General features: G+C 42.5%; 1 protein-coding gene across 4 annotated transcripts in view; it reads left to right on the plus strand.

Moving 5' to 3' along the window:
- Positions 1-23,556, plus strand: part of FARP1 (FERM, ARH/RhoGEF and pleckstrin domain protein 1) — a 246,455-nt gene that overhangs the window by 166,678 nt on the left and 56,221 nt on the right. Inside the window, exons 6-13 of one of the 4 annotated variants that reach the window (XM_073664173.1) lie at positions 5,265-5,362; positions 8,092-8,206; positions 8,825-8,972; positions 15,489-15,584; positions 16,239-16,402; positions 19,812-19,880; positions 20,126-20,201; positions 23,015-23,249. In XM_073664173.1, the coding sequence (XP_073520274.1) occupies positions 5,265-5,362; positions 8,092-8,206; positions 8,825-8,972; positions 15,489-15,584; positions 16,239-16,402; positions 19,812-19,880; positions 20,126-20,201; positions 23,015-23,249 (1,001 nt within the window). Of the gene's footprint in view, positions 1-5,264; positions 5,363-8,091; positions 8,207-8,824; positions 8,973-15,488; positions 15,585-16,238; positions 16,403-19,811; positions 19,881-20,125; positions 20,202-23,011; positions 23,250-23,556 lie in introns of all 4 variants that reach the window. The other 3 variants (XM_073664174.1, XM_073664175.1, XM_073664172.1) reach the window with 3 other exon arrangements.

A 23,556-nucleotide genomic window follows, 5' to 3' on the forward strand; every position in this document is an offset into this window, starting at 1 on the left:
AAAGAAAAAAACAGAATAAACAGCATGTGCTGCAATAAAGGTACCCCTAATTCAGGGCTCGACAAACCCAGGAGCCTGGTCGCCAGTGGCGCCTAGAAAATGTTGTCTGGCGCCTAGAAAATGGTGCTTGAGGAGTTGAGAAGAAAAAAAAATACTCTCAATCCAATCCCACCTCCTGCACGGAGTCATCCAATCGGAGGAAGCAGGGACAGTATCGCTCAGGCCGCCTTCTCCACTTTGCTCCGCCCCCCTTATGCTCCGGGACTGGACAGGGAGAGTTGGGTTACGGGGGAAGCAGGGCCGGCGTCAGCACCCGGCGTACCCGGGCAAGTGCCGGGGCCCTGGAAAATCAGAGGGGCCCAGCCGCCCACTCACTGTCGGGGCCCGGGCCCACACACCCACCCGCCCACTCACTGTCGGGGCCGGGCCCACACACCCACCCGCCCACTCACTGTCGGGGCCGGGCCCACACACCCACCCGCCCACTCACTGTTGGGGCCGGGCGCACACACCCACCCGCCCACTCACTGTCGGGGCCCTGGCCGCTTCCTCGGCACCTGTTCAGGGACGCAGGCGCTGCTTGATTGCCGGCACTTCCCCCAGACATGGCCGCGCGCTGTCCGGCTGTGTCTGCTAGTAATGACACGGCAGGGTCGATGGCACTGCACCTTTAATTGTGCTTGTGTGTCGTTCCTGCCGCGTCATTACTAGCAGACACAGCCGCACAGCGCGCGGCCATGTCTGGGGGAGTGCCGGCAATCAAACACCGTCGGAGCGGAGGTCCTGCACAGATGGGCGGGAGGGGCCCGGACCCGACCGCAAGTGGGCCCCTCTGATGTTCCAGGGCCATGAAGTCTGTGACACGCCGGGGGCCCTGCACTGCCCCATACCCGAGGAGCTGCTGGACAGGACACTGGACCGGGGACAGGTGAGTGAGGCTTCCCCAATCCCCATATTAAAAATATTAGTAATGGGTCTGTGTGAGTGCATGTATGTGAATGTCAGTGTATATGACTGTGTATATATATTTGTCTGTTTTATCTATGTGTATGTCTGTATGTGTACATATGTCTGCGTACCGTGTGTGCCCGCGCATATGTCTGCGTACCGTGTGTGCGCACGCATATGTCTGCGTACCGTGTGTGCGCACGCATATGTCTGCGTACCGTGTGTGCGCACGCATATGTCTGCGTACCGTGTGTGCATATGTCTGCGTACCGTGTGTGCGTGCATATGTCTGCGTACCGTGTGTGCGCACGCATATGTCTGCGTACCGTGTGTGCGTGCATATGACTGCGTACCGTGTGTGCGCGCGCATATGTCTGCGTATATGAAGGATGAGGGGGCAGGCTGGGCCATGTGTAATAAATAAATATAAATATATATATATATATATATATATATTTATTTCTCCGCCGTATCTGTGCATCATGAATCGTGTATGTGTTAAAAGGGCCCACTGAGACTCTTTCGCCCGGGGCCCAGAAAAGCCTGGAGCTGGCCCTGGGGGGAAGGATCGCTGTGGCCGGGGGCCCGTTCTCATCTCCCGCTACCTGTGTAAGTACATACAAAGGCCGTGCTCCCCGGGGAGACGCCGTGTGTGAGGGGGTCTATATGTACAGTTTGTCAACAAAAAAAATTCTGGCTCCTAAATTTTTTGGCTGGCTCCTAGATTCTGAACAACTTTGTCGACCCCTGCCCTAATTAATACTTGGTTGCACATCCTTTGGCACTGCTGACAGCCTCCAAACGTTTCTTGTAGCCATCTATAAGCTTCTTGCACTTCTCAGCTGGAATTTTGTCCCACTCTCCCTTTGCAGTTTGTTCAAGCTCTTGAATGTTTGCAGTCCTTGCACTAATAGCAGTTCTGATGTCCTCAGACAGCTCCTTTGTCTTCACCATTGTTACAAAGGAACAGGGCCTATCCTGTGGCTTTTTAAAACACTGAAGTCATGATTCATTGGCTAATTCATGTCACAAGGGCACCGACAATCACAGGAGAATCTCTTTTGTGATATACACTGTGTGCAGAATTATTAGGCTAGTTGTATTTTAGAGGATTATTTTTATTATTGATCAACAACTATGTTCTCAATCAACCCAAAAGACTCATAAATGTCCAAGCTTAATATTTTTGGAAGTTGAAGTGGAGTTTTTTTTAGATTTGGCTATCTTAGGAGGATATCTGTTTGTGCAGGTAACTATTACTGTGCAGAATTATTAGGCAACTTAATAAAAACCAAATATAATCCCATCTCACTTGTTTATTTTCACCAGGTAAACCAATATCAGTGCACAAAATTTAGAAATAAACATTTCTGACATGCAAAAACAGAAACCCAAAAAATTAGTGATCATTATAGCCACCTTTCTTTATGATGACACTCAACAGCCTTCCATCCATAGATTCTGTCAGATGCTTGATCTGTTTTCAATCAACATTGCGTGCAGCAGCCACCACAGCCTCCCAGACACTGTTCCGAGAAGTGTACTGTTTTTCCTCCCTGTAGATCTCACATTTTATGATGGACCACAGGTTCTCTATGGGGTTCAGATCAGGTGAACAAGGGGGCCATGTCATTATTTTTTATTATTTTAGACCTTTACTGGCCAGCCACGCTGTGGAGTATTTGGATGCATGTGATGGAGCATTGTCCTGCATGAAAATCATGTTTTTCTTGAACAATACTGACTTCTTCCTGTACCACTGCTTGAAGAAGTTGTCTTCCAGAAACTGGCAGTAGGTCTGGGAGTTGAGCTTCACTCCTTCCTCAACCCGAAAAGGTCCCACAAGTTAATCTTTGATGATACCAGCACATACCAGTACCCCACCTCCACCTTGCTGTTGTCTGAGTCGGAGTGGAGCTCTCTGCCCTTTACTGATCCAGCCTCTGGCCCATCCATCTGGCCCATCAAGAGTCACTCTCATTTCATCAGTCCATAAACCTTTGAAAAATCAGTCTTAAGATAATTTTTGGCCCATGCTTGACGTTTTATCTTATGTTTCTTGTTCAAAGGTGGTCGTTTTTCAGCCTTCCTTACCTTGGCCATGTCCCTGAGTATCGCACACCTTGTGCCTTTTGATACTCCAGTAACGTTGCAGCTCTGAAATATGGCAAAACTGGTGGCGAATGGCATCTTGGCAGTTTCACACTTGAATTTCCTCAATTCATGGGCAGTTATTTTGCGCCTTTTTTGGCCAATACGCTTCTTGCGACCCTGTTGGCTATTCGCCATGAAACGCTTGATTGTTTGGTGATCACGCTTCAAAAGTTTGGAAATTTCAAGACTGCTGCATCCCTCTGCAAGACATCTCACAATTTTGGACTTTTCAGAGCCTGTCAAATCTCTCTTCTGACCCATTTTGCCAAAGGAAAGGAAGTTGCCTAATAATTAAGCACACCTTATATAGGGTGTTGATGTCATTAGACAACACCCCTCCTCATTACAGAGATGCACATCACCAGATTTACTTAATTGGGAGTTGGCTCTCAAGCCTATGCAGCTGGGAGTAGGACAACATGTATAAAAAGTATCGAAGTGATCAAAATACTCATTTGCCTAATAATTCTGCACACAGTGTACTAAAGGCGAGTCAACATGTATTTCCATATTAAATTAATGTAAAGTGTGCCAATACCAGTGTCACAATGAGCTTTAGGTTTTTCTATTTTTCCCTCCTATTGTTTTTAATTTTAAATTATTGTTTATCATTAGCTCTTTTGTATTTAGCACGAGTGCTCTATACAAGAAAACTGTTTCACTTTATTCATTTTTTTCAGGAGATATTCCACATTATGTTCTTAAACTTCATGGGTGCCAATAATGATGAGCAGGACTGTAAACCCTAATTCTTAATCACTTACTGAGCTGCATGTTGTATTTTTTTTTCTTACTAAAATCAGTTTTATCTGCTGTAGATCAAACCATTTTCTGAATGCTAAGCTCTGCATAACCCTGCCCACACCACTGATTGGCAGCTTTTGTGTAAACTGTACATAGGCAGAAAGCTGCCAATCAGTAGTGGTGGCAGAGTTATACAGAGCTCATGAATATGGAGGACCACATGGCAGCAGGGTTACCAGTCCTCTAATCTGCTGATAAAACTGTGCTTTTAACTATAGCAAGCAGCCCAGTAAGTGACACATTGCTTGAATCAGGGTCTTTGTCTGTAAATTATACTGCTTTCAGATTAGGTGGCAAGCATCTGGTGACAGAGTCCCTTTAATTTCCTTAAATACTCATCATCCTCTGTTTTTTCCTGCATTTATTCGATCTTTGACTTAAATAGGGAAAACCAAAGCCCTGCAAACTGGGGTTGTGGTTCTTCATAAAGTGTGCTTCAAAAACATCTCTAGCTCTTGTGCAGTTTTGACATTAACTAAAAAACCACAAAGCCCCTAATTTACTAAGTCTGATGTTTTGTACTCCAGTCTTAATGAAGGGAACACTGGGTAAGGTGCACCTTAATAAATTTGGCTCATGTTTTAGTTGCCATGCACCACCTCCAGAAATGTCCACCTATACATTTCCATCGGAATTTGAACCAGTTTTGTGCCTTAAATTTTAATGCATTTGTCTGGCTCACTTAGCTGCACCCTGTCCTGCCTAGGTTCTTCACCGGTTTCGGAATGTGAGCTGAGCTGGCCAAGACTGGTGTAAAACATCAAAAGTTGCAAAACTTGGTTTCGAGTTGTGCTAATTTTTTTTATCATTTCAAGCTGTTTTATGCCAGAAAATGAGGAAAACAGTTTGATGTATTGGACCCAAAGTTTGAACCTAGCCATAGTCATACGTTATGTTAGGTTTTATGTGATCAGAGATGCTTTTCACTAACAACAGCAAAAAATGGAGACCAGCTCCTCAAAGCCAGACAGTTCAACATGTGACATTGAGATGTGCTTTATTTCCCCCTAGGAATATTACTGCCAGCCATGATATAGCCAGTATCTGATTTATTATTCTGTTTTGACTCTTTAAGCGCAGTTATATTTAGCACTCCTAATTTTAATCTGCTCTTTAACATGTTTTCAATTGGTTGCAACTGCCAGTTTAGGTGATGGTAACAGAACAAGCCCTGAGAACGTGTTGCTGTTTTTGGAATTAGTTCTGTACAAATTCTGTATAAACCATAAAGCTACACACAAGGAAAGTTATTGTTGTGTGCCTGAACCATGCCAGCTTGCCCGCCCTGGAGGCTCACGTTGGTATGTCTGTACCTTGACTGATTACATCACCTCTAATACTGCCGCCTTCTTCTGTAGGTACCTCTTTGCTCTTCAAGTGAAACAGGATTTAGCACAGGGCAAGTTAACGTGTAATGAAAGCAGTGCTGCCCTCCTCATCTCGCACATTGTACAGTGTAAGTTTTTATATACTTTTCATATGTATTTTTGATATTTTCCCCATTATTTAGAATATTGATTCTGTGGTTCAGGTGCACAAGTTCTCCCATAATGGTCTTTTATAGCAAGTTTAGTGCTCTTCCCTGTGTACGAGTAATGCATCTGAGAGCAGCATGATGTAGAGGAAGAGACTAGGATTCCAATGATGTATTACTTACTGGGCTGTTTCCTGTTTCTCTGAAATCTGAGCTCTGTATAACCCCACCCTTACCACTGATTTGCAGCTTTCTGGGTACACTGTGCATAGGCAGAAAGCTTCCAGTCAGTGATGTGGGGTTATACAGAGCTCATGAATATGGGTATGGCAGACTACATGACAACGAGTTTTAGTCCTCTATTGAATCTCCTGCTGATAAAACAATGATGTTATAAAAACTATGCAACAAGCCTAGTAAGTAATGCATTCCTGGAAACTGAGTTTCTGCCACTATATTTTTGCTGCTCTCAAGATTAAGTAGCTTTTTATTCTTGGAAGGAGTAGTGGGAGGAATTTTCCCATTTTTGTTCCCAACTGAGGAAATGATAATACATCTGACTATAATAGTGAGGCAAACGCTTTAGCAAAAAACTCTTATTATTCATTAGTTTCTATGAGAAAGCACAATACCGTACCACAATAAAATAGTATTTGACTGTATTGGGGATATTGGGACAAAAAAAAAAAACACCACAAAAAGCACAAATATGGTAATGTGTAAGGAAGACAAAAAAACCTACATATTGTGGTTGCATATTCTGAATGTAACCAAATGTAGCAACCCATATGAATACTGAAGGAAAGCAGGAAACATCTGCTACCAAATTTGGAGCATAAGTTTCAGACTTTGGAGTAATTTTTTCAGTTTTATTAAAAACACAAAAATTAAATCTTCAAAAGCTAGATTTTTGCTTTTGTATTATTAAAGCTGCATATAATCAGTATTAATAATATGGATTATTGACCCTTTCTCATAACTATATTATACAGTTATATGAAAAAGTTTGGGCACCCCTATTAATCTTAAGCTTAATGTTTTATAAAAATTGGTGTTTTTGCAACAGCTATTTCAGTTTGATATATGTAATAACTGTTGGACACAGTAATGTTTCTGCCTTGAAATGAGGTTTATTGTACTAACAGAAAATGTGCAATCTGCATTCAAACAAAATTTGACAGGTGCATAAGTATGGGCACCTCACCAGAAAAGTGACATTAATATTTAGTAGATCCTCCTTTTGCAAAAATAACAGCCTCTAGTCGCTTCCTGTAGCTTTTAATGAGTTCCTGGATCCTGGATGAAGGTATTTTTGACCATTCCTCTTTACAAAACAATTCCAGTTCAGTTAAGTTTGATGGTCGCCGAGCATGGACAGCCCTCTTCAAATGATCCCAGAGATGTTCAATGATATTCAGGTCTGGAGACTGGGATGGCCATTCCAGAACATTGTAATTGTTCCTCTGCATGAATGTCTGCGTAGATTTGGAGCGTTGTTTTGGATCATTGTCTTGCTGAAAGATTCATCCCCTGCATAACTTCAACTTTGTCACTGATTCTTGAACATTATTGTCAAGAATCTGCTGATACTGAGTGAAATCCATGCGTCCCTCAACTTAAACAAGATTCCCGGTGCCGGCATTGGCCACACAGCCCCAAAGCATGATGGAACCTCCACCAAATTTTACTGTAGGTAGCAAGTGTTTTTCTTGGAATGCTGTGTTTTTTTGCCGCCATGCATAACGCCTTTTTGTATGACCAAACAACTCAATCTTGGTTTCATCAGTCCACAGGACCTTCTTCCAAAAAGAAATTGGCTTCTCCAAATGTGCTTTTGCATACCTCAGCCGACTCTGTTTGTGGCGTGCTTGCAGAAACGGCTTCTTTCGCATCACTCTCCCATACAGCTTCTCCTTGTGCAAAGTGCGTTGTATAGTTGACCGATGCACAGTGACACCATCTGCAGCAAGTTGATGCTGCAGCTCTCTGGAGGTGGTCTGAGGATTGTCCTTGACTGATCTCACCATTCTTCTTCTCTGCCTTTCTGATGTTTTTCTTGGCCTGCCACTTCTGGCCTTAACAAGAACTGTCCCTGTGTTCGTCCATTTCCTTACTATGTTCCTCACAGTGGAAACTGACAGGTTAAATCTCTGAGACAGATTTTTGTATCCTTCCCCTTAACAACTATGTTGAATAATCTTTGTTTTCAGATCATTTGACAGTTGTTTTGAGGAGTCCATGAGGCCACTCTTCAGAGGAGATTCAAACAGGAGAACAACTTGCAAGTGGCCACTATAAGTAGCTTTTCTCATGATTGCATACACCTGGCTTTGAAGTTCAAAGCTCAATGAGGTTACAAAACCAAAAAAAGTGCTTTAGTAAGTCAGTAAAAAGTAGGTAGGAGTATTTAAAACAAGAAAATGATAAGGGTGCCCATACTTATGCACCTGTCAAATTTTATTTGAATGCAGATTGCACATTTTCTGTTAGTACAATAAACCTCATTTCAAGGCAGAAACATTACTGTGTCCAACAGTTATTACATATATCAAACTGAAATAGCTGTTGCAAAAACACCAATTTTTATAAAACATTAAGATTAATAGGGGTGCCCAAACTTTTTCATATAACTGTATATAGTATTTCTATTGTACTTAATTTGTGCTTGTACCCATTTGATAATAATTAGCTGACATTCTTTTCTAAATTAGCTGAAATTGGAGATTTCGATGAGGCTGTTGACCGGGAACATTTATCAAAAAATACTTACATGCCCCAACAAGAAGCGCTAGAAGAAAAGATTACGGAGTATCATCGCAATCACTTGTGAGTTTTTGCTTGCAGTATGTAATGATAGTATCAGAGTGCTGATCTCTAATATACTACCTTAGCCTAGATTTTACGACCAGCAAGAATTATGCAGGCTTCACAAATTATATCATTTGAGCCTAAAATAAATCGTAATAAAAGAAAGTTGAGCTGATGTATAGTGATTTATTTTACTTGGCATCATTTTTGCTATATCGGTCATAGCCTTTTGTGCTATAAACATGCAAAATACCAAGATGCCAGGTATATTAATAATCATGATGTCTCTACCAAAAAAAGGGAATTTTATAAGATTTTTTTTTTATTATTCAACTGTTAATTCCTCAGTCTTTTATCACTGTCAGTGCCTCACTTGTTCTGCTGTGATAACATGCTGTAGATGTGACTTCTGCAGCTATTCATTGCCCTCGGAGGTCTTGTGCCGCATGTGCAGGCATCACCGCTGAGGATGCAGTGGTCCTATGCTCATCACTGCAGTGGGCAGTGAAAGGCTAGCAGGGGGCCACCAATTTGTTTCGATACATTGCTACAGGTTAAAATAAAAAAGGAAGATAATGATGATAATCTCTAACTGCTCTATGACCTGAGCAACATATATCAATTTATTGTCTACAGTGGACAGACACCAGCTGAATCAGATTTCCAGCTTCTAGAGGTTGCCCGCCGCTTGGAGATGTATGGCATGAGACTGCATCCAGCCAAGGATAGGGAAGGAACTAAAATAAACCTTGCTGTTGCCAACACAGGAATTCTAGTATTTCAGGTTTGATTTGCTATATCATTTACAATTGTATTGTATATTTCCAGACCAACCTTGTGCCTGCACGTTTCACTTAAGCGTTAGTCTCGTCATACGTAAACAGATTCTCTAATGCAAATTATCCCTTTCATAAATTGGAATCGATAAGAGCAAGTTTTTCCATGCAAGGTGCTCAGTCTCTTCCCCCAGTTTGGCCTCCAGTTTACCATCTCAATGAAGTGAATGGGACAGCCAGGGCCTACTTATTGGAATAAAGCTATGATGCTTGTATGTTTTCAAAATCCTTTCCAAATACATACAGTACCTACAGTTGACAATGCTGTGCTGTTTTGCTCTGCAACTAATGACATCCGGTCGGTTATGGAAACAGCTGATCGGCTGGATGCCCGATGTCGCACCTCCACCCATTTGGTATTGATGATGTATCCTAAGGATAGACCATCAATATTAAAATACAGGAAAACCCTTTTAACCGGTTCAGGACCGCCCACTGTACATAAACGTCGGCGCTGCCCGGGCTCTGTGCAGCGCCGACGTTTAAAAACGGTGGGTGGTCCCGCAGCGCTCAGGACCCCCAGGGTCCTGCTAGCGCTGCGGTACCGGTTCAGAGCGATAGCTCTGACATGTGGCATCATGGGGACCTGAATGGATCAGGTCCCCATGATGTTAACCTGTTCCTATCTTCTAGATGCCGCGATCCATAGCGATCGCGGCATTTAAAAGATAGTAACAGCTGGTGGTCGGCGATCGGGACCCCCCACATACCTCAGGAGCGGCGGGGATCCTGGTGCTGTGACCTCTGACATCATTGAGACCTGATTGGCTCAGGTCTCGATGATGTCAGCGTCACACCAGCCAATCAGAGAGATCACCAGGGAAGTTTGTTTTAGCAACAAACTTTCCCGGGCGATCTGCCTGATAAATACACTGTTTCTCCTCCGATCTCAGTGAGAGAGCAGAGGAGAAACAGTGTGACAAGAGCTGTGTCAGCCTTGCCACTGTGAAAGTAAAAAAAATAAAATAAAAAAGAAAGTAAGAGTTAGGGTTAGTGAGTCCGTCAGATCAGTCAGTCCTGTCAGATCTGTCAGATCAGTCAGTCCTGTCAGATCTGTCAGTCAGTCAGTCCTGTCAGATCTATCAGTCAATCAGTCCTGTCAGATCTATCAGTCAGTCAGTCCTGTCAGATCTATCAGTCAGTCAGTCCTGTCAGATCTATCAGTCAGTCAGTCCTGTCAGATCTATCAGTCAGTCAGTCCTGTCAGATCTATCAGTCAGTCAGTCCTGTCAGATCTATCAGTCAGTCAGTCCTGTCAGATCAGTCAGTCAGTCCTGTCAGATCAGTCAGTCAGTCCTGTCAGATCAGTCAGTCCTGTCAGATCAGTCAGTCAGTCCTGTCAGATCAGTCAGTCCTGTCAGTCAGTCAGTCCTGTCAGATCTGTCAGTCCTGTCAGATCTGTCAGTCCTGTCAGATCTGTCAGTCCTGTCAGTCCTGTCAGATCTGTCAGTCCTGTCAGATCTGTCAGTCCTGTCAGATCAGTCCAGTCAGTCAGTCCTGTCAGATCTGTCAGTCAGTCAGTCCTGTCAGATCTGTCAGTCAGTCAGTCCTGTCAGATCTGTCAGTCAGTCAGTCCTGTCAGATCTGTCAGTCAGTCAGTCCTGTCAGATCTGTCAGTCAGTCCTGTCAGATCTGTCAGTCAGTCCTGTCAGTCAGTCAGTCCTGTCAGATCTGTCAGTCAGTCAGTCCTGTCAGATCTGTCAGTCAGTCAGTCCTGTCAGATCTGTCAGTCAGTCAGTCCTGTCAGATCTGTCAGTCAGTCAGTCCTGTCAGATCTGTCAGTCAGTCAGTCCTGTCAGATCTGTCAGTCAGTCAGTCCTGTCAGAGGAGTCAGTCAGTCCTGTCAGAGGAGTCAGTCAGTCCTGTCAGATGAGTCAGTCAGTCCTGTCAGATGAGTCAGTCAGTCCTGTCAGATGAGTCAGTCAGTCCTGTCAGATGAGTCAGTCAGTCCTGTCAGATGAGTCAGTCAGTCCTGTCAGATGAGTCAGTCAGTCCTGTCAGATGAGTCAGTCAGTCCTGTCAGATGAGTCAGTCAGTCCTGTCAGATGAGTCAGTCAGTCCTGTCAGATGAGTCAGTCAGTCCTGTCAGATGAGTCAGTCAGTCCTGTCAGATGAGTCAGTCAGTCCTGTCAGATGAGTCAGTCAGTCCTGTCAGATGAGTCAGTCAGTCCTGTCAGATGAGTCAGTCAGTCCTGTCAGATGAGTCAGTCAGTCCTGTCAGATGAGTCAGTCAGTCCTGTCAGATGAGTCAGTCAGTCCTGTCAGATGAGTCAGTCAGTCCTGTCAGATGAGTCAGTCAGTCCTGTCAGATGAGTCAGTCAGTCCTGTCAGATGAGTCAGTCAGTCCTGTCAGATGAGTCAGTCAGTCCTGTCAGATGAGTCAGTCAGTCCTGTCAGATGAGTCAGTCAGTCCTGTCAGATGAGTCAGTCAGTCCTGTCAGATGAGTCAGTCAGTCCTGTCAGATGAGTCAGTCAGTCCTGTCAGATGAGTCAGTCAGTCCTGTCAGATGAGTCAGTCAGTCCTGTCAGATGAGTCAGTCAGTCCTGTCAGATGAGTCAGTCAGTCCTGTCAGATCAGTCAGTCAGTCCTGTCAGATCAGTCCCGTCCGTTCAGTCCAGTCAAAAAATCTAAAAATAAAATGGCCCGTCAGACTTATACCGCAGAGGAGGTGTATGCCCTGCTGTGTTCTGACACTGATGACAGCGCAATCTCAGATGGAGATGTGGATTTTGAGGGCTTTAGTAGCGGCGACACTGAGAGCTCAGAAATGAGCAGTGATTCTGGTCCATCCTCAAGCCCAAGGACCAGTACAACAATAGGGGCAAATAGCGCTACTGGAGAAACGTCTCCAAATCAGGGAACACTGCCCAGTACAAGCGCTGTCCCTGCTACTAGTGAATTTGCGCACGCCAGTGTACAAGGGGCTTTGCCACATGATCTAGCATTTCCCAGATGGGAGGCTTCGGATTCGGCTGCTCCATTCAGCCCTGATTTCAACGCCACTCCTGGTATAAATGTGGAGGTGGAAGATTTTGGACCAATTCATTTTTTTAATTTGTTTTTTACAGACAGCTTGCTAGAGCATATTGTCGTGCAAACAAATTTATATGCATCCCAATTCATAAGCCAGAATCCCCGATCTTACTATGCTAGGGCAAATTTATGGACACCAACTAATGTCCCGGAAATAAAAAAATTTTTAGGACTTACATTTGCCATGGGGCTTGTTAAAAAACCGAGCATTCGATCCTACTGGTCCAACCACCCTGTTCAAGCCACCCCTATGTTTTCAGTCATTCTGCCTAGGACCCGTTATGAAATGCTCATGCGGTTTTGGCATTTTAACGACAATAGTCAATGCATGCCCAGAAATGCCCCAGAACATGACAGGTTATATAAAATTAGACCCATCATTGAAAGTTTGTCAGAAAAATTCTTACGCCTCTACACCCCAACACAAAATATTTCTATAGATGAGTCCCTTGTAAAATTCAAAGGAAGACTGCACCTCAAGCAATTTATCCCATCTAAAAGGGCAAGGTTTGGAATAAAGATCTATAAAATGTGCGAAAGTTCAACCGGATACACATCCGCTTTCCGCATATATGAGGGGAAAGATAGCCAACTAAACTCACCAGGATGCCCTACTTATCTGGGGACATCTGCAAAAATTGTTTGGGAGCTGATAAGTCCATTTTTTCAAAAAGGCTACAATCTATATGTGGACAATTATTACACCAGCATACCCCTATTTAAAAGTCTGGTTGAACACAACATCGGGGCTTGTGGGACCATCCGTAAAAACCGTCAGGTGTTTCCACAACCATTGGTCAACCAAAAGTTCCAAAAGGGGCAGTCAGGGGCTGTACGCAATGGAGAGCTGCTTGCCCTGAAATATAGGGATAAGAGGGATATTTTTGTCCTCAGCTCGATCCACACAGATGCCACAAGGGCCACTGTAGAACTAGGATCCACCACTCCGAAGCAAAAACCTGTGTCAGTCATTGACTACAACAAACACATGGGGGGTGTGGACCTTGCAGACCAGGTTCTACAGCCATACCAGGTATCAAGAAAGTCCTATACCTGGTATAAAAAGTTGGTTATCTATTTGTTTCAGGTGGCCACATACAATTCTTTTGTGTTGTACAAAAAAGCAGGAAATTCAGATCCTTTTCTTGATTATCAAGAAAAGGTAATTGAAAATCTTGTCTTTCAAAGTGTTAGCCCCGCTCATCCATTAGAATCTGAGGATGTGAAAAGACTCACTGAGCGACATTTTATTGCACTTATTCCAGCAACGGAAACAAGAAGGAACCCCCAGAAAAGATGTCGTGTATGTACTAAGAGAGGAATGAGGCGTGATACCCGCTTCTATTGCCCACAATGCCCATCATTGCCAGCCTTATGCGTCACTGACTGCTTTAAAATCTACCACACAGAACCACGTTTTTAAACTGTAAAAATGTATCCCAATTTGTCATTCAAACATTTGGTTCATTTAGTGAATGACATATTCGAGTAGAGCTCACTTAATTTCCAGGGGGGGTTCTCCAGAATCTAAACCTTCCATTGCGTGCTTATTTCTGGAAATCATCCATCGAGTTAAAATGGTCACTAAACCCATAGATGAATTCCCAGAGGGGTGTCATTTCCAAAATGGGGTCACTTCAGGGGGGATTCTTTAGCTCTGGTACTCTGAAAAGTGCCAGAACAGCATAATCCCCCCTGAAGTGACCCCATTATGGAAATGACACCTCTGTGGGAATTCATCTATGGGTTTAGTGACCATTTACCTACTTATTTTCCCACCACTAGATTAATTTATACAGAGGAGTAGATTGTAAAATTCGGTCACTTGTTGTGGGTTTCCTCTGTTTAGGCACCTCAGGGGCTCTCCAAATGCAACATGGCGTCCGCTATCCATTCCAGTCAAATTTCCATTCCAAAAGTCAAATGGCGCTCCTTACCTTCCGAGCCATGCCGTGCGCCCAAACAGTGGCTTTACACCACATATGGGGTATCAGCGTGCTCAGGAGAAATTGCACAACACATTTTGGGGTCCATTTTTTCTGGCTGCCCTTGTGAAAATTAAAAATTTGAGGCTAAAGTAGCAGTTTTGTGTTAAAAATGTGTCTTTTTATTTTCACCCTTCAACATTATAAAATTGTGTGAAGCCCCTGGGGGTTCAAGGTGCTTACCACACATCTAGATAAGTTCCTTGAGGGGTCTAGTTTCCAAAATGGGGTGACTTGTTGGGGGTTTCCTCTGTTTAGGCACCTCAGGGGCTCTCCAAATGCAACATGGTGTCCGCTATCGATTCCAGTCAAATTTCCATTCCAAAAGTCAAATGGCGCTCCTTACCTTCCGAGCCATGCCGTGCGCCCAAACAGTGGCTTTGCACCACATATGGGGTATCAGCGTGCTCAGGAGAAATTGCACAACACATTTTGGGGTCCATTTTTTCTGGCTGCCCTTGTGAAAATTAAAAATTTGAGGCTAAAGTAGCAGTTTTGTGAAAAAAAGTTAAATGTTCATTGTTTTCTTCCACATTCCAAAAATTCCTGTGAAGCACCTGAAGGGTTAATAAACTTCTTGAATGTGGTTTTGAGCACCTTGAGGGGTGCAGTTTTTAGAATGGTATCACTTTTGGGTATTTTCTGTCATAAAGGCTCCTCAAAGTCACTTCAAATAAGATGTGGTCCCTAAAAAAATGTTTTTGTAAATTTTGTTGTAAAAATGAGAAATCGCTGGTCAACTTTTAACCCTTCTAGCTTCCTAACAGAAAAAAATTTTGGTTCCAAAATTGTGCTGATGTGAAGTAGACATGTGGGAAATGTTATTCATTAACTATTTTGTGTGATATATCTCTCTGATTAAAGGGCATGAAAATTCAAAGCTTGAAAATTGCAAAATTTTCAAAATTTTCGCCAAATTTCCGATTTTTTCACAAATAAACGCAAGTGATATCGAAGAAATTTTACCACTATCATGAAGTACAATATGTCACAAAAAAACAGTCTCAGAATCAGGGGGATCCGTTGAAGCGTTCCAGAGTAATTACCTCATAAAGTGACAGTGGTCAGAATTGAAAAAATTGGCCCGGTCACGAAGGCAAAAACAGGCTCTGGCGCGAAGTGGTTAAGTACATCCTTGGTGGAGGAAGGTGCAACATTAATCACTTGGTTTACTTTCTATAGTGCATAGAGGAAAAATGAAACGGTCTATTGCATATTGATTTCCGTATGACAAACTGTAATAAAGCCAAGGTTGTATAAATTTGGGTCACTCCTGTAACTATTAATAGTGTGTTTTTAATAGTCATTGGCATCGGGCTGCTTCTGAAAGATTTTCAAAGGACAAAGATAGACCTGAAAATTCATCTAATTTATCTAGAAATGTCACTGTACAATAGTTTTGTTTTAGTTTTGTTAATCTTGTATTAAATACTTGCTTTTTTCAGGGTCATACCAAAATAAATGCATTTAACTGGGCAAAAGTACGAAAGCTAAGTTTCAAGAGGAAAAGGTTTCTTATTAAGTTACGTCCAGATGCAAATGTGAGTAACAATTCTTGATACTACATTAGTAGAGTTATCAATGCATCCAGTGATTGATATAACCTTATATATGGTGGACTGGAATGTATGTTTAAAGACTTAATGTCTATATATGACCCTTCAGCTATTTTTCTTTTTGTGTTTCACCATCCTTTTTTATAGGCACTTCATATTCTACTTTTCAGTATTGGCATTCCCCTAAAATGCACCTAAATATGTCTTTTGATATTATAGATGGTTGCTTAAAGATTGCTTCTCTAACTACGGTATTACTGTGTGTGCTGATGCCCAGTTTAATAATAATCTTATTCTCTATCACATAAGTTTACCAATTGAGCAATGAGCAATCATTTTTTTTAGAACCAAATTTGAAATGTTGATGCAAAAATAGAAATTAGAATAAATATAGGAACAGTCTATAAAACACTGCGGGAGATTAAACTAAGAAATGTGTGCCTTTAAAAAAAATTGATACTTGCTGCTCCTCATGGAACCGATTTGGTTTACAGGTAAATGCATGCAGCATAGGCCGCTACGGGTGGCTCATGATGAGTTGTGGCAATAGCACATTTGTTATCTCCTTGATTGTTAAGTGTGAAAATATAGAATTTGTCATCTTTTTGAATAATTATTACCTTATATCTTTGTGCTCAGAGTTCTTACCAGGATACTTTGGAATTCATGATGGCCAGTCGGGATTTCTGCAAATCATTCTGGAAGATATGTGTTGAGTACCATGCCTTTTTCAGGCTCTTTGAGGAACCTAAACCAAAGCCAAAGCCGGTTCTTTTCAGCCGAGGTTCTTCTTTTAGATTCAGGTAGGTATTCAGGTAGTTTTATATACATTTTTCACATTAAACACTACATTCACTTACAAACAAATGATAATAATGTGTAAAGCAGCCTAGACACACAAACACCCATTCATTGTGATTAACAAAAATACTTCGCGATAACTTACTATTTTGGAATAACTATCAACAGCACAAGGGATAACTTGCATTTCTCCAGGGATCAGACCATTGGTACCTCTATCGATCCCAAAAACTGGGCTCTGGAACACAGGAACTGGGCAGTGTGGAGCCCCATCTTGAATAGAGCACATATTTGAACTCCAGTTTATTTATTGTGACTACCAGAGAAAGCCATGCAGAAAGTCCTGTTCTTAGTATCCCTGGAGGTCCCAGCAGTCAGACCCCCAGCGATCAGTAAGTTGTCCCTTATCCTTTGCAAATTTGGGGAAATAAACCTATTAGGGCCTGTTCACACACTGTGATTTTGTTGCGGGTTCTCACGCATTTTTTTCAGGGTTAAAAAAAAACGCTGCCCTTTTCAGAAATCTTATTCACTTTGTTGGTACTGTAATCTCATGTGCACGCTGCTCTTTTTTTTTTCTCTCGAAGATTTGAAGCATCAAAGCATTTTTTTGAAATCTGAAGCATGTCAATTCTTTCCACGTTTTTGCAGCGTTTTTCACCTGTTCAAATAAATGGGAAAAATGCAAGTTAAAAACCCATAAAAAAATGAACGTAAAAACGTATTTTATGCTGCCGCCTTCATCCTTTTTCAGTGTCGCTCCCATTGGTCACCGGCAAAAAATTACCTGTCTGCAGCTCCAGTGTTTCAAAAATGTAGCGCGCCGGAGGTCACTTTTCAGTACATCTCTGAGAGCCTCGTTCTGGCTTTCATAGACTTGCATTGAGCTATTGTGACATTACTTCTGACTTCCGGCCACTCAGAAGTTACAGGCACAAGATGGCACTCTGGGATCGGAGCAGCATTGGTTAAAGGTGAAGCCTCCAGAAGATGAGTATAAGAACATTACATTTAAAGCTCCACTCCGGCACTGAAAAAGAAAAAACGCTGCAGTGGTGCTTTAATGTCCGCTCAGTTTTGGAGCCGAAAAAATGTTTACCACTTGGTTACATTTTCTCACAGAATTCGTGTTATTCACTAATATTAATTTTCTAACTTTGTATCATCTTTTTTTTAGCTGAGTAAGAAAAATAGCTTTCCGATGAGGTAGCAAAGGGTCAGTGTAAGATCAGTGCAGTCACAAGCCTCCAGCTAGAACCTGTAAGGTTGATATATAAACCTGATATCTTGCTCTGAAGAGACAACACACAATTCTATTTTATAACCACTACCCCAGGCAAATTGTAGTACTTGCAGGTACATGAAATAGGTCTGATTCATTGTGACATAATGGCACTAATACAGATCAGAGTTTTTGGATTGTTACGACTGATGTGTATATACCTTAAATGTGATGGCATGTGTTTACAATGTACAGTATTTAAGGAGGTTTTTGGGAGATAATCTCTCTTCTTCTATCCTTAAGGCCTCTATGCACATTTAGACTAATGTCGGCTGAACCTGCCGATAGGAACAAGGTCGATGGTCTGATGTGTATGGGGGTGCCAGCCGGCTGATGATCGGTAGTTTATGACCCATCAGATCGCCTTATTCTCTTCATTATATACTCAGACACAGTGGCTAACCCATAAGTTGTTGTACCTAGCAACGCAGCTCAGTTTTATTCAGCTAAATTACTCAGTTCTTTGTTCCATGAATTTAACAAGATACTAGACATTTTTCATTGATACTCTGGTCCTTCATGTAATGACTAGGGTTGAGCGAGTATGTTCTGTCCGAGTATGCTCGGGCCGAGCTCCGAGTATTTACAGCTGCTCGGTGATATGGTTGAATCGCTCCCGTGTGCATGATTTGCAACTGTTTGACAGCTTTATTACATGTGAGGAATGTGTAAGAAATAGACATTCCTCACAACCATGTCACCGAGCAGCTATAAATACTCGGAGCTCGGCCCGAGCATACTCGGCGAAAGAGTTAATAGAACATACTCGCTCAACACTAGTAATGACATGCTTTTGATGGAGATTTGTTGGTTGTATCTCCCTTTTTACACATTGGTCAACATCAACACTTAAAGGGGTTGTCTGGTTTTCTGGTGAAAGATGCTGTCACTCTAAGTGATGGCAGCCATCTGAATTCTTACAGCTCGCGCACTGTGTGCTGCCGGTATTCTCCGGTTTTACTGCCAAGAGCGAGCAGTCACATGATTAGCCACATTTTTAGCAGTCCTGTTCGGCCTTGCTCAATACAAGCCTAATCAGAATGTGGTTGGAAGTATGCAGATTGCATACTTGCGGTCACGTGACCACTTGCTGTCGACAGAGCATGCTGACCGTGTGCAGTGTGCACGCTGTAAGGATTCAGAAGTCTTCCACCTCTTTGAGTGACAGCATCTTTTAGCAAAAGACCAGACAACACTTTAATATAGGTATATGGCATATTTATATGTGGTGAAAAAAGTATTTCTTTCACCATTTAATCACCACCATCCCAAATGATTGCCACAAGGCAGGATGAATTCACAAATTCTCACCTTCATACCATCAGAGGTGCCCCTACATGCCTCCGAAAAAGTGCTTTATACATGCCCCGGGCTGCATGCAAATTGTGTGGTCCGGTCTCCCGGGTGAATCCAGATCGCACTAAGATCTGCCTCAGTGCCTTCAATTGCTGCCTCTTCTATCTTGATGGAAGTGGATGACGTCTCCTACGTCATCCACACAGTGCTTGAAGGTAGCACAAAGTCATGACATAAATAAATCACTTTTTCAGAGCTATGTAGGGGCACCTCTGAGGGTGTAAATGGGTTGTAGGAACTCCATTTATGTGCTTTTAAAGATGATGGGCATGGTTTACAAGGCAAAAAAACTGTTGACAGTCTCCCTTTAAACACTAATTGCAGACATTGTATCAGTACTTTGCTGACATTGTATCAGCTCACATGACAGTGAATATATCTGATACTGTACCATTCTCACTGGCTCCACCTTCAAGTTGTGTCCTCTAGTATTGTGAAGTGCCTGTTCTCTTCATGACCTCCTTACACAAGGTGCCACATGATTTGAGGAAGCGTGGAGTTACTGTATGTACACGAATACTGTGGTGTAATTCTGACCATTACTCCTCAAACACAGCAAATGTTTTATAGTTGAAGTTTTAAGACTTTTACAGGTTATATTAACCTTACCATGGTCCAAATCATGTAGATCAGGTGTTATCACAGGTAATACAGCTTTTTAGTACAGCTTATGAAGGTCGATACGGTTAGGACAGTCGAAACTATACTGAATTCTACTTCTGGGATATATTTACAGTACTTTCACGAATATACATATATATTTTATTTTTTAGTGGTCGAACACAAAAGCAAGTTTTGGATTATGTGAAGGAAGGAGGTCACAAAAAAGTACAGTTTGAAAGGTAAGGGAATTTCCAGTTAAATAACTATATTATGATCAGTTCAAGGAGTTTTCAAAACATTATACTTTAAAATTGCTACCTGGTGATCAAATCAGTGGAGCAATAGTCCTATTACCAGTGTTGTAGCGCTGTTGTTAATATTTTGTTTGAATATATCACAAAATGTTGTCAACCTTAGACAGCTGATGAGTCATGAAGTGTCGGCATTTTTCGTGTTTTAACTTTCTCATGTATTTTTCTTGTAGGAAGCACAGCAAGCTTTGCTCCATAAGAAGTTTATCTACCCCCTCATCTGAGCAAATTTTTGAGGTGCCAAAACAAGTTAGTAATTCCAGAACATAGTTTTCTGTCGAATTTGACAACACCTTTAAAAAACAAAGGACATAAAGATAGTTTCAAATATAATTTAATAAAACTGGTATACCGTGATGTAATATGGTATACTGCTCCTTTGTCTCCATTCCAATGCTGGAACATGGATCTGAGAAGTTCCAGTTCCACACTCTTTCCAGCACCGCATATAGATTCCTCCCCTTCTCTGTCTGTACATAATGAAGGGGGCTGTCTGGCACATATCAATAGCTAAGCTAGCCTTTTCTTCAACACATGAGAGTGGAGTGGAAAACTCTCAAATGGAGTTTCCTAGACCGTCGGAGCAGTGCAGAAATAATCTTTTTTTTATCCCTGGACAACACCTTAAGGCTGTGTGCCTACGATGCGTTTTTTAAGCGTTTCCGCAGCGTCAAAAACGCTGCAGAAACGCTTAAAAAACGCATGGTAGAAGGCCTGCCATGTTCCCCAATGATAATCCACATGCGCTGTGCACATGCTGCGGAAATTTCCGCTGCGGATTATCATTGCGGAAAAAAATGCATCACTACCAATTATTTTGCGGAAGTTCTGCGTTTTCGCCGCCAGTGACTTGCATTAGACCGCATGGATTACGCATCACTGTATATGTAGATGCGCATTCCATGCGTTCTAATGTGCGGATGGTACCCAGGTCTAGAGAAGAAGAGACTCTCCTCCGGTCCTGGCTACCATTGAAAACTGTAAAAAAAAAAAAAAAAAAAAGAATAAAATAAAAAATAAATATATACTTACCTTCTGGCGGCCCGCGGTGTGCTCCTCCTTGCTTGGCGGCAGTTCGCGATGGAATGAAGGACCTGTGCTGACGTCAGTGACATGTGACGGGTCACGCGACGCTGACGTCGGCAGGTCCTTCAGTCTACTGCTGCCTGCCGCCGGGACGGTGAAGCAAGCCAGCGCGGGCCATCGGAGGGTAAGTATATATTTATTTTTTGATTTTTTGACATTCTCTCGGTCACAGTATATAAATCCATGCTGTTTGCATGGATTTATATAGTGTGACCAAGTTGACAAGCACTTTCCAAGTGATGCTAAAATCGCTTGGAAAGCACTTGTCAACCCGCATGCAGAAATGCGAGTGAAGAACGCTTCACTTCCGCATGTCCCTGGCAGGAAAAACGCATGTACAATCCGCATGTACAATCCGCATGCATTTTTTTCTGCCAGGGAGATGCAGAAACGCTCAGGAAAAAATCTTGAGCATTTCTGCATCGTGGGCACATAGCCTTAAACTTGACTTTTCCTATATGATACTTTTTATATAATAAAAGTAAATTGTTTAGAAGTGATTTAATTGCGTGCAGTGAAACATAATTTTAATTTAATCACCGCCATGCTTAAGAGTCTAAAGGGAAATGCAACTTACTACCTGAAATATTCCCTTCAGTCCTTAGGGAGAACAGATGCATTATTCTTAAGAAGTCTAGTATTTTGTTAGTAAAGCTGCTCCTTGAAACTATATAGCTTATAAATATGCTTTTTAGTTGGTTGCCAATTTCACAATCTCTTAAGTTGTTGGAAATTGACAAGTTGCAGTCACCAGGGGTGGGCACAGACAAAAAGGGCCCCTGAGTGAGAACAATATATGGGACCTTTGCAATCCAATAACTCATCATAATGCAGAATTTCACCTACTTTGGAGATAGAAGTGGGCCCACTTATCTCTGGGTCTCTTTGTGGATGCACAGGTTGCATCAGTGGTATGTCCACCTCTAGGCTCCATAAAATCCTAACATGATGACGCAGCTTAAAAAACACTGTTTGACCACAATGTGTGCAGTCATCTCTAGTGATTAGAAACATTGTTTTACTATAAAAGACTGAAAAAACATCTGACCTAGTCCTGCTTACACCTTTAAGCCCCCCGTCTCACATAGCGAGATCGCTAGCGAGATTGCTGCTGTGTCACGGTTTTGGTGACGCAACAGCAACCTCACCAGCGATGTCGCCATGTGTGACACTTTGCAACGATCAGGCCCCTGCTGTGAGGTCGCTGATCGCTGCAATGTGTCCTGGACCATTTTTTGGTCGTTGCTCTCCCGCTGGTCAGCACACATCGCTGTGTGTGACCAGCGGGAGCAGCGATCAGGCTGGTAACTATGGTAAACATCGGGTTACTAGGGGCACACGCGCACTTAGTAACCCGCTGTTTATCATGGTTACGAGCCTGCTAAAGTGAGCGGTAACCACCCGCTCACTGTAGCAGAGTGGTAACCATGATAAACAACGGGTTACTAGGAGCGCATGTGCCCCTAGTAACCCGATGTTTACCATAGTTACCAGCCTGCTCCTGCTTCAGCAGGCTCGTAACCAGGAGCAGGACATCGTGGAAAGATTCTTTCCACGGTGTCGCTGCTCCCCTGATCGTTGGTGAGCCTGCCTGTTTGACAGCTCACCAGAGACCACATAGCGACGCAGCAACGATCCCTGACAGGTCGTATCGTTGTCGGGATCGTTGCAGCGTCGCTAAGTGTGACGGGGCCTTTAGTTAAAATGTATCAGTCTTTTAAGGAATAAATATAATTGAAGTAATAGCCCATAACAAACACTCTATTGATGAAGAATTGATTCTAACCACTGACTGCAGGCCCATTCTTATTACATTCTAGCCTTACAGAAGCTGTGGCGGTTTAGCCTCCAGAGCTGAGATAGTTGTATTAACCACTTTTGTTTACTACTGCCGACAGACTTAACACCTTTTTACATTCATTTACAATGGTAAATGAATAATAAAAAAGCTATTTTATGTTTGTTTTTTACAGCAGAGCCCTAAGATAACTCTTATACAGAGTTCTCAACCAGATGAGATACAAACCTTATCGCCTTGCAAAGAAGAGAAGTTAGTAACAGAGGTGCTAATACAACATAAAAGTCCATCTCCCAATAAAGTACCTTTGGAGAGGAGAACAAAAGAAGGAACACATCTGACAATGGACGGAGAAGAAGCAGCCAAAGACCATATACAGCAGAACATGAAGAACGCACACCAGCCAAGCACAGGTCCAGCATCCCGGGCTGCTCATGGCAGCAGTAACTCAATTCCGTACATTGACTGCAGTGATGTAGATAGCGAATATGATATTCACAGAGCACTTTTAATACGCTCGCAGTCCCAAACAAATGACAAGGATGAGGGTGGTTTTCTTTGTAATGGAAGCTATAGGATAGATGATTATCCTAAACATTCCAAATTGAAACAACAAATGTCCTCTGTTCGGTCTTCTTCTAATATTATAGAAGAATACATTGATGATGACTCGGCTGGCATGTCTTTTCATGCTAGCCACAGCCCTAAAATGCCCAGACA

This window comes from Phyllobates terribilis, unplaced genomic scaffold, assembly GCF_046119375.1.
Source record: "Phyllobates terribilis strain yellow unplaced genomic scaffold, ASM4611937v1 Scaffold_2__4_contigs__length_985480577, whole genome shotgun sequence".
NCBI lineage: Eukaryota > Metazoa > Chordata > Amphibia > Anura > Dendrobatidae > Phyllobates > Phyllobates terribilis.